The sequence below is a fragment of the Sceloporus undulatus genome, chromosome 1 (genome assembly GCF_019175285.1).
Source record: "Sceloporus undulatus isolate JIND9_A2432 ecotype Alabama chromosome 1, SceUnd_v1.1, whole genome shotgun sequence".
Lineage (NCBI taxonomy): Eukaryota > Metazoa > Chordata > Lepidosauria > Squamata > Phrynosomatidae > Sceloporus > Sceloporus undulatus.
The window spans coordinates 15,549,662-15,564,698 of record NC_056522.1 but is presented as its reverse complement, the minus strand read 5'-3'; the positions used below and the strand labels follow the sequence as shown (position 1 = coordinate 15,564,698).

Here is a 15,037-nt window from a genome sequence, read left to right as displayed (position 1 = left end):
TTTATTTATTTATTTATTTATTTATTTATTTATTTATTTATTTATTTATTTGGCTTCGGCCCCCAGTTGTCTGAGGGACAGCAACCCGGCCCCCAGCTCAAAAAAGGTTGCCTACCCCTGCCCTAGCGTATTCTGGCTCTCAATTTGCCTCTTACCTATTTTGTAGCAATGATGCTGCCTTCACTTAAGTGGTCCCTGTCGTGTATCCCTCAGATCCAGACCACAGCCAAGGCTTGTAGATTCTTTTTATACAATATTGCCAAAATCCAACAATATCTCTCCACCTCTACTGCCAAGATCCTGGTCCATGCCCTAGTGATCTCACGACTCGATTACTGCAACATCCTCCTGGCTGGGCTTCCTCTCTCTCACCTCCGTCCTTTAATTTCTGTCCAGCATTCAGCTGCACGCATTATCACATCCACCCACTGCTCTGACCACATCTCTCCTGTGTTGGCATCCCTTCACTGGCTCTCACTCCCTTTCCGCATTCAGTACAGAGGTACCCCAGGTTACGAAATTAATTCGTTCCGCTGCCGCTTTCGTAACCCGAAAAGCTTTCGCAAGCCGAAACCCCATAGGCGCTAATAGCGAAAGCCGCGATTTGGTGCGAAAAAGCGCCGAAAAGCACCAAAAATTTCTTTCGTAACCCGAAATAACCTTCGTAACCCGGAACAGTTTTTTTAATTGATTTTTTTTCGTAACCCGGAAATTTCGTAAGGCGGCGCATTCGTATCCCGGGGTACCACTGTATAAGCTCCTGCTGTCAATGTTTAAAGCCCTCCATGGGCTGGCCCCTCCCTACTTATCAGACCTTATTTCCCCTCACCTTCCCACTAGGGCCCTCCGTTCTGGTAGTCAAGGTCTGCTGTCCCAGCCCAGGATTTCCTCTGCCCCATCTCGGATTCGCTCCTTTTCAATTGCTGCCCCTCACTCCTGGAACCTTCTTCCCCCGCGAGCAAGAGCCATCACTTCCTTAACCAGCTTCAAAACGGAGCTGAAGACCATCCTGTTCAGAGAAGCGTTCCCAGGCATTGCATAATTGTCACTTGCTATTTGATGTTCTTTTGTTGTCTGTTTTATAGAATCATTTCCTGTATTGCTATGCATTTTATATGTATTATCTTACTAGAAAGGCCCCTTCCCCTCCACCACTCCCTTCTCCTTCTGTGTCGTGTCTTTTTAGAGGGCAGGGAACCGTCCAATTAAAAAGATTGTATGTACAGTGCTGTGTAAATTTACAGCGCTTTATAAATAAAGGTTAATAATAATAATAATAAATAATAATGGTCCCAAGCTGCCTGCCACTACCATTGCAGGTATCTCTCTCTGAAGCCAGAACAAGGTGCCCAACCAGTTGGGCACCTTGTTCTGACCTTAGAGCAATGTCCCCACAGCATCAATGGTAGCAGGTGGCTTGGGACTGCTTGAGTAAAGGCAGCTGCCATCATCACAGTGAAGAGACCAAAAACCCATAGCAAAAGATGAGTTAAGTAAAATAGGGTTAGGGGTGGAAACCCCAGTATGATCTGGGCATCATGAAGACAATCTAGACCTGATTTGGGATTTTGAGTCTGCATCATATAAACAGAACGATGCAAGCCCAGAGGAAGTTTGCAGTATTTAGTCAATATAGACAATGCTGTACACATGCAAAGCAGTTGTATTGGGGGACTGTTGTGCAATGGGCATATCAGTAGCATAAATGGAGTGCTATCAGTGTAACCATTCTACATGAACGTAAATCCTATTGTTAGTCCTGACTAGAGTAGGACCATCAATCAGTTAGATTTATCTATATGTGGATTCAGCATTCAACAACTCATTTAATGGTTCTATTCTAGTTGGGACTAACCCACAAGATTCCAGACAGATAGGTGTGCATTCTTGGGTGGTGAATAAATATTCATCAGTGCTTGTAATGTACCATTTTCTTCACTGGGATTGCACAAAACAATCACTGTGCATTTCTTGTTGCAAAGTGGTACACTGGAAGATACACAATCAGTTGCATAGTGTCAGTATTTAGTAGAATGGTAGTGTAACACAACCATGTATCATGTCACTGTCCAAGTGTAGATTTAAAATTCACAAGTGTGATGGAGAATCTCAGTCCATGACTTTCCCTCCCCTAGGATCTGTTTCCCAACTTTTTAATCTATGAATCATTTCACTGCAGTGATTGGTTATTTGTGCTTTTAATGCACAGCATACACATCCAAAATGAATGGGTGCAATTGGTACAGATTGGAAATTTTACTAAATAAATAATTTCCCATTATGGAATCTCAGATACAATGTAGAAAATAAAAACAAAAAAACCAAATAATTCTACTGCTGTTCCACTCAAGAAAAACCCAGTTCAGCTAGTGTGTGTGTTTGTGCCATTAAGTAACCTGTGAATTTATGGTGACCTGTTGAATCTCATGGGGTTTTCTTAGGCAAGGAATCCTCAGAGGTGGTTTCACCAGTTCCTTTTTCTGAAATATAGCCTAGAGCACCTTGTATTTGTTGGTGGTCTCCCATCCATGTACTAACGAGGGCTGATCCTGTTTAGCTTCCAAGTTTAGACAGGATCAGGTGCCAGATTATTTAAGCTAAAGTCAGCTCAGCCGAGCCTCTGAGATTTAAGTAACTGAGGAAAGATAATATCTCTGCAATTGGCATAGCTCCTTGTGCATGACAAAAACTTTTAAATACACCTCCCTCCATTTTCCTACTCTTGACAATGCTAATCAATCATTTTTTGCAATGGCATTGAACTCCTTTCCTTTCTTCCTGCTTTTCACTTGTGCTGCAGCATATCATCATGACAGTGGAATGTTCTTTTTCTTCCGTTATCAGGAAAAGAGAAAGCACTAAGAAAATACATATGTGTGTTTGTGATCTTTTTCTTCTTCATTTACATGCTCCCTTCCCCTCAAAACCAAGATTCAAGGCAGCTATAAACTCCATCTTTCTTTATTTCGGTTTGTTTTAAGTAAGAGTTAATCAAATGTGCTCCCCCTCACCTGTCTTCATAGTTATCAGTCCAGACAAGGCAGGGCCCAACCCCCAATTCTGGTGCAAACTGATGACATACAGCCAGATCAGCATAAAATATGTCTTACACCACCCTTAAAATGCACTTTAAAGACTCAATTTTTAATCCAGATCACCCCAGAAAATCCAGAGCCCTCCAGAGTGATGCCAAGCAGCAGTTCACATTCTCGTCCTGCCATGCTGCCTACTGCTGCTATAAGTCACTCCTTCTGAGGTCAGAATGAGGCACCCAGCCCTGTGATCGACACTGAGCACCTCATTTTTGGCCTCAGAGACAGTGACTCGTGCCAGCACAGCAGGATGCATGTGTGAGCAGCTGCTCAGCATTATTCCAGAGTGCCCAGATAATGGGGAGAATCTGAGGCAGCTTCAGGTCCAGAATACGCCAGGATGCTCCCAGTATTTTCTGGCCTGTGCAGACACAGCCTTAGTCTGTTTCTGGCACTCAGTAAAAGCCACTGAGAACCAAGTAAGCTCCCAACAATATAATACCAGTGGTTTTCAAACAGTGGGGGAGCACCCCTGGTGTGTGTATGAAAGTTGCTCAAGAAGGGTGCGAAACTTGGGGATACTGATACTTCCTCCTCAGCCTCTTCCTCTTCCCTAACTTTTTAATATGTCAATTTCACACATGTGTTGCATTAAATATTGAATTTACTTAAATTTTTCTAGTTTGAAAAAAATATTTCCTTATAAAATGTTAAAATATGAATGTACATGAAAATATGAACACTAAATAAACAAAATATATTTTGTTTAACAAAATATTCGTGTTTTATGTTGAGTGAGTGGATATGTGACATCTGGATGTAGCTGCAAATGGGGGGTCCCATGGGTAAAAAGCTTGATTACTACTGTTTGTTAAACAATTCATTTACCTGTGTTTCTCCATTCTGGGTTTGTTTCACTGCACAATTAGACAGGTTAAACTTTTACCCCTGCAGATGTTTTGGACCTCATCTCCCAGGATCCCTGTCGATGGGCTGTTCTGGTTGTGATTTCTGGGAGCTGAAATCAAAAACATTTGGAGGTCCAAAGGTCTACTGCAGTATATTGGAGACAGTGATCAGAGGTTACAGAGGTGCAGCCTCCCAAATGGGAAAGCAAGTGGTACACTAAGGAATGTCCCCTTGCCAAGGGGCGGGACATATAGAAGGGGAAGGTCCTCTGCAACCCAGTTGTGGAAACTCTGTTGTCTGGATTAGACTAGGAGAGAAGGAGATCCTCTCCTTCCCTACAGTAGCCTTGTTTGATATTGGGGTGTGATAAAAAGTCCTAATTCCTTGCCCATCTAAAGCAAATCATCCGGTGATGTGCCAACAGACTTCCTTTTGTAATTTCTCTCTACTGTTTTAGAGCAATGTTTTATTCACACTCATACATAGCCTCTCTGCTCCCATCAATGTTCCATCATGGGTTTTCTTGATCTTTTGCAAATGGGAGGCATGCTAACCTTCACACCAACCTAGCTGTTTTTAGCCAAATGGGTGCATGTGGTTTCCATGGCAGCAGAGGCAGGCAGAATTTGACTTTAAGAGCATCAGCAGATGGATACATTCTGCTTCAACAGGCAAGATTCCCTCCATCAAGGAGCAACCATTGTCAATTCCTTTCAGACCATTATTCTCTTAACATGGCATACACTAGCCTAAGAAGGGGTAGGATTGCTAGGAAAAGTTGCAGCTCATTTCTGAAATCTTAAGCAAGGGCCAAGATTGGGGTGGGGGGGATGTACAGAGGGAAGGACAGATAGTTTGGGTACAGAATGAGCAACCAACCCATCTGTTCTTGGTTGTTACAATGCTGTAACATTTTTGTGACAGATGCCATTGTCTTCAGTATCCCTGCAATGTACTGATTGGTTGTGAGTTAATTAAGAACACAAACACACACAAACTGGGGTGCCTTATAAAATGCATCGTACCTGTTCCATTTGGAGGAAGCATATTTGAGCAGATGTGAGGCCATACCTCAATGATGAAGCATATGCTTGGCATGGAGAAGGTCTCAGATCAATCCTTGACATCACTAGGTTAGGCTAGGAAAGAATCTTGCCTGAAACCCTGCAGAGATGCTGCTAGCGCTGGTAATACAGGTTAGGTAGACCAGTTCTCTATCTTTCTATGCCAGGATCAGTCCAGATCATAACTAGTTGAAATGTCCTCACGAAAAGGACAAGCCTCCCTTTGAAGCAATCCACTATATAGTTGCTTATTATAGAAGTTACTGCATTAAGTAGCCATTAAGTTAATGCAGTAAGATGTTGGTGCAGACATCTAAGTGGAGGTGGATGGCTCAGGTATTGTTGGAACAGTGAATCTATTCCAGGTTCTTGTAGACATTTTAAAAGAGCTATCATAAACCTTGTCCCTACAATAGCTGTGAAACTTTAGCGCATTTAAAGTCCAAGTTAAAATCCAGACCAGATTTATCAGCCCACTAATATCAGAACTGCTAGCCTCTATTGAGTGTAGGCTTCTTGAAGCTTGATTTGTGCATGAACTAATGTGATGTTATGAATAAACAGGTTTCCCTGACCTGGTTGTCTCCAGGTGGGTGAACTACTACTGCCTTCATTCCCAGACAGCATTGGTCATAGTGACTGATATTATGATGTAATATATCTGATGGGTACCAGATTGGAAGAGGCTGAATCAGAATATATCTGAGTAGCAGTGGAGATAATAGTGTTGAAATCTGAATTGGGTCATCAGGCATACTGGGCATGCTCCAGGAACATTGGGAGAAGGCCTCATAAACAACTTGGAGAAAGACCCTGGAAGCTCAGAACTTTGTAATGTCTGCAACAGATCCAGTTCTTCAGCCTGACCAGTATTTGAGAATGCTGTAGGTTTATTGCAAGGCAGATGATCCTAAAACTTGCCCTGAACTTAGAAGGAAAAGAAGGAGTCAGAGAGGAACAGCAGGAACCTGCTAAGTGTTTTATGAAAAAAACAGAGGACTTTATCACATGGGGAAAATCAAGGAGAATTCGGGGTGATTATCTCATGTGAAATGTGATATCACACTTAAGATTTTCATACACATTGCTATTAAACAGGCAAGAAAGGCAAGAAACAGCAAGAAATCATTTTTGGGATTTCCCTGTGAATGATTTGCTGCTGTTTATTGCTTCTTTATTGCCTGAACTGCGATATCACATTTTGCACAGGATAATCACTGTTTAAACCTCTGATTTTGTCCATTTTCCCCTGTGTGATAAAGTCCAGAGTCAGAAATTAAATTCTAGATCTGTCATACTCCAACTGCTTCATACTGACTGCAATTTGTTTGTACTCATCATTCATGATATTTTATAGGCATAGCTGTGGTTGACATCCACTTGTAAATCTTCTCTGTTTTCAAAGTAATCTCTTTCTTTCTACATATTTTTTTTAAATCAAGGAGGAACACATGGGATGGCTAGAATAATGTTTCTGATATACACTGACATAATCCCTGTATGTACCAGTATATGTAATGGTGGGCCGCTGTAGAAGGAGATACCTAGTACCTCCTTCCATAGGCCTTTCACACCGGGTATGCAACAGCAGTTGAGTTCTTCCATAGGCAGATCCATCCCCTCCCATTACTTTCCACCTGGAGAAAAGGAGCAGCCTTATGTTGAAGGCAGAAGCTTCTCTTTCTTCGCCAGATGTGGCTGGAATGCACTTGGGCACACAGCTGATCAAGTGGCAGGGGATGAATCTTTACCCTGGAGCCAGCTGGCTGTTGTTGTATACCTGGGGAAGAAGCAGAGAGACAAAAAGCCTTCACCCCACCCATTCAACCACTGTTAATGCACTGGGAGAAACTTACATTCTGCTAGCAAGGGATTTGACTCTTGGCCCATGTCTTTAGATTGATAGTTCTTAGAGCCCTCGGTCTGCAAGCACCCTAAGTCTGCATCCAGATTGTTACTTCTACAAGGCTCTCTGAGTATAACAGACATAAGACTGAGTGCTGTGCTTGACAAATTAGCCCCCCTTTGCTTGGTTTGACATGCAATGCAGCCTTTTAAACACACAAAGCATTACAGTAGGATAAATGTTATGTGAAGCTGTGATGCCATCTCTTTACTTCTTTTTGATGTTGTGCAGCTAAATTTGCATGTGATCTCCATGGTCAATAAACAACACATATGTGCAACCATATGCAGTCTGAAATCCACGGTCATGCACAATGCACAGCCATGTGCAGTCTACTACATGCACCACTCTGCTGCCACAACCTTGGACTGAATACAGCCACACAACCACTTCCATAGGGAAACTTACACATGTGTAAGACAACACCAACAGGATTTCAACCACCAAATCTCCCAGCCATCATGGTTGTGGCAAATTCTAGGTGTCATAGTCCAAATAACATACTTTCCCAAAAGATAATTATGTATCTAATATAATATACAACTCACCTACCCTTATTTTCTCCATACAGGAAGCAGTGGCTGGCCAAAGTTGGAAGTCCTAGCTCCCAAATCGAGCGGGCAAACTTTTCTAATGAAAAGGAGATCCCGAAACTTGATTTCACTGGATTCATCACAAGATATTAACTGAAAAGGACATCACTACTGTGTGGAATTCTCATCTGCTGCTGTTGTATAATTGTTTCCACACTTCCTTAAAGTGTTAAGATTGCTGCATACTAAACAAAATGGAACAATCTCTCATTTATGTTCAGTAAAAATTGTAAAATAATTGAGAATAGAACAGTATAAGGGTGGGTGAATAGTACTTCTTGTTCTAAAAAGTAATTTTAATGTATACAAGGTCCTCTAAATTGGGACTGCCTCTGGAGGGTTTTAACACTGGATGACACTGAATTATATTTAACATGTCTACTTTTTCTTTTTCTAAATTAACAACCATGGGAGGATGGAGAGACCAGGCTGCAATTGGAACTTCTTTTCCGAAATTATTAGTAGCTTATGGGAGCAATTTTCATTGGGAACATAACAACTGGAGAAGATTTAAATCACCTCCTTCCTGTGATCCTAGTATTGATCAGATCAGCTATGGATGTTATTTAGAGAAAACTAACAAAGCCTAGGTGTGTTAAATATGGCCATGCTTTAAATGCCCCGTGTAGTTTGGTCCATTTCCAGCACATTGTAAAGTAAGCATAGGGACATGGATTTTTATAGAACACATACAGTAACTGCATCAGATTGTGGGTTTAGGGAATTATTCTCATGTATTATTTGTATTTTTACAGATCAATTCTATATATGTTGACTTGGCAATAAGTCCCATTGCATCTGATGGAATGATTATGTATACAACTGTGCCTTGACTTAAAGCAAGGAAAAAAGCTTTGAATGAATAACATCTTAAATGAGTAATGTCTTAAAACTTAGAAATAAACAGACTAGTAATGTATCCCAAGCTGTTGAACACTTTCCACTCCAAGCAAAAAGCATATAAACCCTTGCAGTGGTTCTTATTGGATTTAGTTAACCTTCCTTTTCTGTGAATTCTTCCCCCACGTCAATACTGAATCTGTTGTACTAAAATAAAACCTGTTGCCTTTTTGCCTGGATGAGTGTATTTGTGCTAAAATAAATATTTATTGCCATAGAAAATGTGTCTTGGACTACTTTGAAAAATATTCCTCAACCAATCTTGGTAGCACCTTGAAAGGTATGAGATAATTGACTACATCTTTATTTGATGAGTTCACTGAGTTTATTCCAGAAAGTTTCTGTACTTCAGTTTAAATCCTGCTCCGAAATGTTAAATTATTTAATCCACGAAGAAGTGGTGTATCCAGTTTCATTTCAACAGAAGAATATATTTGGTCTTGGCTCCTGAGATTTAGAATGGGATGAAGCATCAGTCAAGTCTTGCCAGACACAGTAGATGCTGCCCAGCCCCATTGGTAGGATGGTGGAAAAGGGTGCACAGACCAAAGGAGACAGCAACAGTGCCATTGTGGTGGACAGTGAAACACGGGAGATTGGAACAGGGAATCTGGTTCATGGAAAATATGACTGCACTTATATCTTGCTTATGGCCAATGTGGCATGTGGTTGGACACTCTGGGAATAAAATACAAAGGGATCTAGGTGTCTTAGTCAACCACAAGTGGAATATAAGTCAACAGTGTAATGCAGCAGCTAAAAAAGCCAATATAATCCTAGGCTGCATAAAAAGGAGTGTAGTATCTAGACATAATAGTAACACTATTCTGCTTTGGTCAGACCTCATCTGAAATACTGTGTATGCTACTGGGCACCACAGTTCTAATGGGAGAATGACAAGCTGGAGCGTGCCCAGAGGAGGAAGACAACTAAAATGGTGAAAGGTCTGGAAACTATGCCCTATGTGGAGCAGCTCCATGTTGACATATTTAAATGTTTGAAGGGATGTCATATTGAGGATGCAGCAAGCAAGTTTTTTGTTGCACCAAGGACTAGGACATGCAACAATAGCTTCAAATTACAGGAAAGGAGATTCCACCTCCTGATAGTGGAATACTGTCCGTTGGAGAGTGGTGGAGTCTCCTTCTTTGGGAGTTTTTAAACAGAGGCTGGATAGCCATCTGTCGGGACTGCTTTGATTGTGTCTTCTAGCATGGCAGGGGGTTAGACTGGATGGCTCTTGTGGTTTCTTTAACTCTGATTCTATGAAATGCTGGACTCCATAGGCCTTTGCTCTTATTCCTCATGCTCATCTTATGCTCTTCATAACAGTGGAAATCATCTGGAAAAACTTAAGAGCTGGAATCGCTACTACCATTTAGATAGCATAGCTGCCAAGTTGACAATAATGCAGAAGAACAACTGGAAGTGACAAAATCTAAGCAGGCCTTTTACAGCACTTTTGGTGGGATGCCATTCCCAAAGCATGACTTCATTTTTTGAACTTAGAAATGGGTGCTAGAAACAACCTGTCATGTCAGAATGGCATCTGCATGAAGAAGTGTTTCTTCCAACAACCAGATTCATTTTCACTGGGTCTTTGTAAATGTCTGGCCCTGGATATTTCATTCAAGTTCTTGTCTGGCTTGCTAATAAGTAGCTATAATTCCAAAGACACACAGCTTTTGTGATCACTCACAAACATCCTTTGTTAAACTCTTTGAGGGTGACCCTTGTTAAACTGAAATGCAAAATGGCAAAGATCAAATGTAGGTCTTGTTCAATAGCTGGAATATCCTTTCCCCAAAGACTGTGATTCTGTCTTTCTTCCTGGGCCAAAATTATCCATATAACTTTTGAGACAGTGCTCAAAAGTTTTGGGAATGCACAAAACTCCTCAGCATGTTCATTTCTCCTGTTCTTTATTGATTTGCTGTAGCATGAGAAATAAAAAGATGGTGTGAGAGCATGTCAAACATTTGATTTTCCCTGATATGAAAACTGAACAGATGATGTATATAAAATTTGGAACCAAATTTAGGCTAACACAACCAGGCTGATGGAAGTATACTTCCCTCCTCCTTCCCAGCCTCCCGATAATACTGCATAGAGGGCTGAAGGACCACACTGAAAAGCTGCCTTTGGTCCCCTCCTCAGGAGAAAGGCAGGGTATAAATTCAGTCAGTCAGTCAATAAGGTGAGCTGTAGCAGAGGGCAGATTCCTGTAAATCAGGTGAAGGCACCTTCCACAAATAGAACCTTTCTGCTTAGACAAGGCAGTCTCTGGATTCAATCTAATAAGAATAAATCCATTCTTGCATGGATCATACTAGGGCTTGGAAATGTTGCATTTTTAGATAAAAACTCCCAGATTACCCTAGATAAGCGCAACCAATGATTTGAAGAGCTCTCAGCCAAAAACTCAGCCAGGAAATGCTATTTTCCTGGCCCATCTCACCAATCCTAGTTTACTGGGCAGCAACTGCTGGGAGTGACAGACATCTGTTCTCTTGTTGATCAAGTCACAACAGACTGATGTTTCCAGCCTCTACTGCCAGCAATCTCCATAGTGACAAACAGAAACAAGATCACGGTTTAAATTCCTCCTTGCGCTGGAAATTGCTGGTGGGATTGGTGGAAACACCAATTTTCTGCATCCTGATTGACAGAAGAACAGACCTCTATTGTTCACAGCTAGCCACTATGGCAGGATTGGGGGACTTTTACAATCCCTATGTATTCCCTATACTATTGCCATGATTGTAAATACATAGGCATCATGCATACAAATCAGTTACGGAAGTGTAACTCTAAGTTAAGCATTCATAACTGCGAATGTGAATTCCAGTTATAATTTTTCCAAACTCTGCATCTCATTCACATTTGGATCAAGAAGGTGGGATCTTTAGAGAAACTTTCAAATGCACAAAGAGGGAGAGACCTAGAATTTGGCCAGCAACATTTTGCTCCTAGATAGGCCCGTAGAGCAGCTAGTTGCAGTCTCTCCCACTATGAACTACTTAAACTACAGTCAGGGACCTGCATCAGAATTCTGTTGCATACATCTTCACAAATGGAATTGTGTATTGATTGTGCTATGCAACCCTTGTACTTAATGTCATCATTGTATAACTGAATGCATATCAGAATTTGCAACCAAATACACAAATGAATATGCATTTTATGTGCCTGTGCATCTTCTGCACATGAACATCTCATGTGCATCTATAAGCCTAGTGACATTGCACATGATATTCCACTTCTGAAGTCTGAATATGGATGATCTGCATTGGACAAAAATGTCCAGCGACTTTTCTAAAAAAGCAAACAACAACAAAAACAATTTCCCTTTCGTTTGGCCATTAAATCTGAATGGCCACTATTCCTCTGACACGCTACCATATCTGAAGTGTCATAAAGCAATGACAAAGTCTGGCAGCCATGTTCCCCAAGAATGCATGACAAGATTTGCTACCACACTTTCCCTTATATGACACTAATCTGTCAGGTTTCATTTCCCTGAAGTCCTCTGGAGTTGCCTTTCTTGGCATTCCTTTTATTCTTAGAAATCTGTGTGCAAGTTTGCTACCAGAATCCTCTTACTTGGAGTGAATGGGCCAGTGGGTTGGAGAGAAGGAGAGAGAGCGAAAGAGTGAAGGCTTGGTCACCAGAGCTTACTGATTAATATGTGTTTACTGCTGTTTACTACACCCTGAAATGTGTCCATAAATATTAGAACAGGAAGAAAAATGACAAAATTAAGCCAAAATTAGGAAGGGCAGAATTATGGCTGGTACTCAGTATTGCAGTTACAGATTCATAACTGATGTGTATACAGTATGTTCTGACTGTAAACCTATGTAAATGTTAACACAGTCCAGCCTGAGAGACAGCAGCTGGATCAGGCAAAAGAAATCCATTCAGCTTCCGAATTGGGGTTCACCAAAAAAGATGTTTCCACCCCTCATCTGCCAGTGAGGAAGGCTGCAACGATCAGAAGCAGGACCTCTGTCACAGGTTGTTGTTGCAGTGTCACTAACTGAAAGGGAGGGAGTACAGAGGCATCACTAGGAGGTGCGGGGGTGCGAGCTAGAACAGATGACACCCTAAGACAGGTGACATCACTGCTCCCAAAACATCTGCTTTTGGGCAGAAATGGCCTGTGGCATTCCCTTGCATCCCTTTAAAATGCTGAAGCTCAGTGGAGTGAGTGGGATGAGGCTCAGTAGGAGGAGAAAGGAGAGGCCTTGGGGGTATTTTTTATTTTAAGTTTTAATTTTCTTTTCAAAAGTATTCTTTTAATTTTTTCTTTCAAAACATTACATCTTATTAAATTTTCACATTAACCACATGAAACAACGTAGAGAGATCTTGTAGCACCTATGAGGCTGACTAAAGCAAGAAGCTGGCAGTATGAGCTTTCGTAGCCTTAAGCCTACGTATGTAGATCTCTCTACAGACTATTCTACAGACTAACATGCCTCTGTCTTTGAATTCTATCACTTGAAACTATGTGTATGGAAATGCAGTACATTTGGGCTGTGTGTAGGATATTATAATTTAAAGATATAATTTAAATTTTTGCTAGTTGTTGATGTCATAGCTATTGCCATTACATTTAGCGATATACGGGAATTATGATTTATGAGTCTCATTGGTATAAAAAACTTTACTAAGGATTCTGTATGGTGTGATACGGGGGGAGGTCAATGGGGGTGGTGACACCATGATGCCAACCCTAGAGATACTACTCGGGAGTTCAAACATCATTCTCCTGCACCCTGATGGCCATCTGGATAGACTTCTTTCACCTGATCCAGCTGCCGGTTCTTATGGTGGACAGGGGAAGGGGTTGGTCCAGGACACATTGCTTAGTTACATAGACGTAACTAAATAGCTGATCTAGAATACTGGCATATGTCTTTGGAGAGCTACTGAATAATATTTATTGACTTATTATGACCAAATATGGCATTTAGTGGAACTATGCTAATTTGAGGGACAGATTGGACAAAGTTAGCAGAGTTAAAGGAAAAACCTCAAGAAAAACCTCAAGAAATCTCATGTACCTTTGAATTTGCTGCAACATCAGTTGTGTTAATACATCAGCTGAAAAATTCTAGAGGTGAGTTAACTCAAAGGGTTAGAGGTTAATTAGCCTGTCAATTAAGAGGTTTAATTTCAAGTTGGATTTTGAAATTTGTTTTATTACAGCTAGTCTTGCCATTTTAAGGACTTGTAGGTTCTGTTGCTTTCATTCAGTTTATAAGGGAAATCAGGATGTAGTTATGGATGAAAGAGACAACTGTATAGAATCTTAGTGTTCATTTATTTTCTTTGTGACCAAGGAATTGTCTCTTCATGAAAGTCAAAGAGCCACAACAAGTTCTGGGCAAATGCCTTTTGATATGTTTCCATCAAACTGAAAAACATACAGCCATGGCTTTAATCCTCTGAAGTCATAGATAATTAGCTTTAGTTTTCATTTTGTGGGCTCTTGGCCATTCCTCTTCTTGCAAATATTATTTTAGCACGTATTATCACATCCGCTCGCCGCTTTGACCATGTTTCTCCTCTTTTATCCTCCCTTCATTGGCTCCCCTTCCCCTTTTGCATCCGGTACAAGCTTTTGTTACTGACTTTCAAAGCCCTCTATGGGTTGGCCCCTCCTTACTTATCTGACCTTCTTTCTCCTTACATTCCTACTCGCACCCTCCGCTCTGGTAGTCAGGGTCTCCTGTCACAATGTAGGACTACCTCTGCCCCCTCCCGAATTCGTCCCTTCTCGCTTGCTGCCCCTTACTCCTGGAACCTTCTTCCCCCACATGCACACCTCATCACTTCTCTGCCCAGTTTCAAAACTGAATTAAAGACTATATTGTTTAGAGAAGCATTCCCAGAGGTGAGCCCCTCTCTGACCCAGGAAGCCTCCTTCTAACCATCCATCAAGAAGCCAAGCCCTTCCTCCAGTCCATCTGCCTTGGTCCACGCCTCGGAGGTGGAAAAGATCTGCTGGACCTGATCCTATTCCCCATCACCACTCCCTTCTCCTTTTGTGTCGTGTCTTTTAGATTGTAAGCCTGAGGGCAGGGAACCGTCTGACTAAAAAATTTATGTACAGCGCTGTGTAAACTTACAGCGCTTTATAAATAAAGGTTAATAATAATAATAAAGTCATTATCATATCTGAACTGTAATGTGGCTAATGTTAGGAACAATTCAGATTTAAATGATTTTTTAAAAAAATCATGAGTGAAATTATCAACATCAACATCAACCCAGGTAATACCAGTAGATTTCCTAGTTAAAGGAAATATTTTTCCTTTCCTACAGAAAAAAAAAATTAACATAGAACCAGCATCTTGAATTGTTTTAGGAATGGATCCCAAAATAAAAGGTGAGGAAGTTCACCAATTGATCATTATGATGTGTATGTCGTCATCTAAAATCCCACATAAAATATGCTTTTAAATAGAAAACTAACCATGGATAATGTATTAGAAGAGGCCTCTTACATGATTAGATCAGTGCACGGATGGTGTATACACTTCACCCCAGAAAGTAAAAACAGCAGAGGAGTTTCCTGGTGTCCTCCTGGAAAGAGATGAGTGCATTTTAATATGAGTTGTTCAT

At 41.1% G+C, this 15,037-nt stretch overlaps 1 protein-coding gene across 3 annotated transcripts in view; it reads left to right on the top strand.

The window, feature by feature from the left end:
• ACYP2 (acylphosphatase 2) overlaps window positions 1–8,626 on the top strand; it is a 146,672-nt gene extending 138,046 nt beyond the window's left edge. For all 3 annotated transcript variants that reach the window (XM_042440061.1, XM_042440052.1, XM_042440043.1), the window contains exon 4: window positions 7,483–8,626. In XM_042440061.1, coding sequence (XP_042295995.1) covers window positions 7,483–7,597 — 115 coding nt within the window. In that variant the 3' untranslated portion in view covers window positions 7,598–8,626. The remainder of the gene's footprint in view (window positions 1–7,482) is intronic.
• Window positions 8,627–15,037: the final 6,411 nt, after the last annotated feature.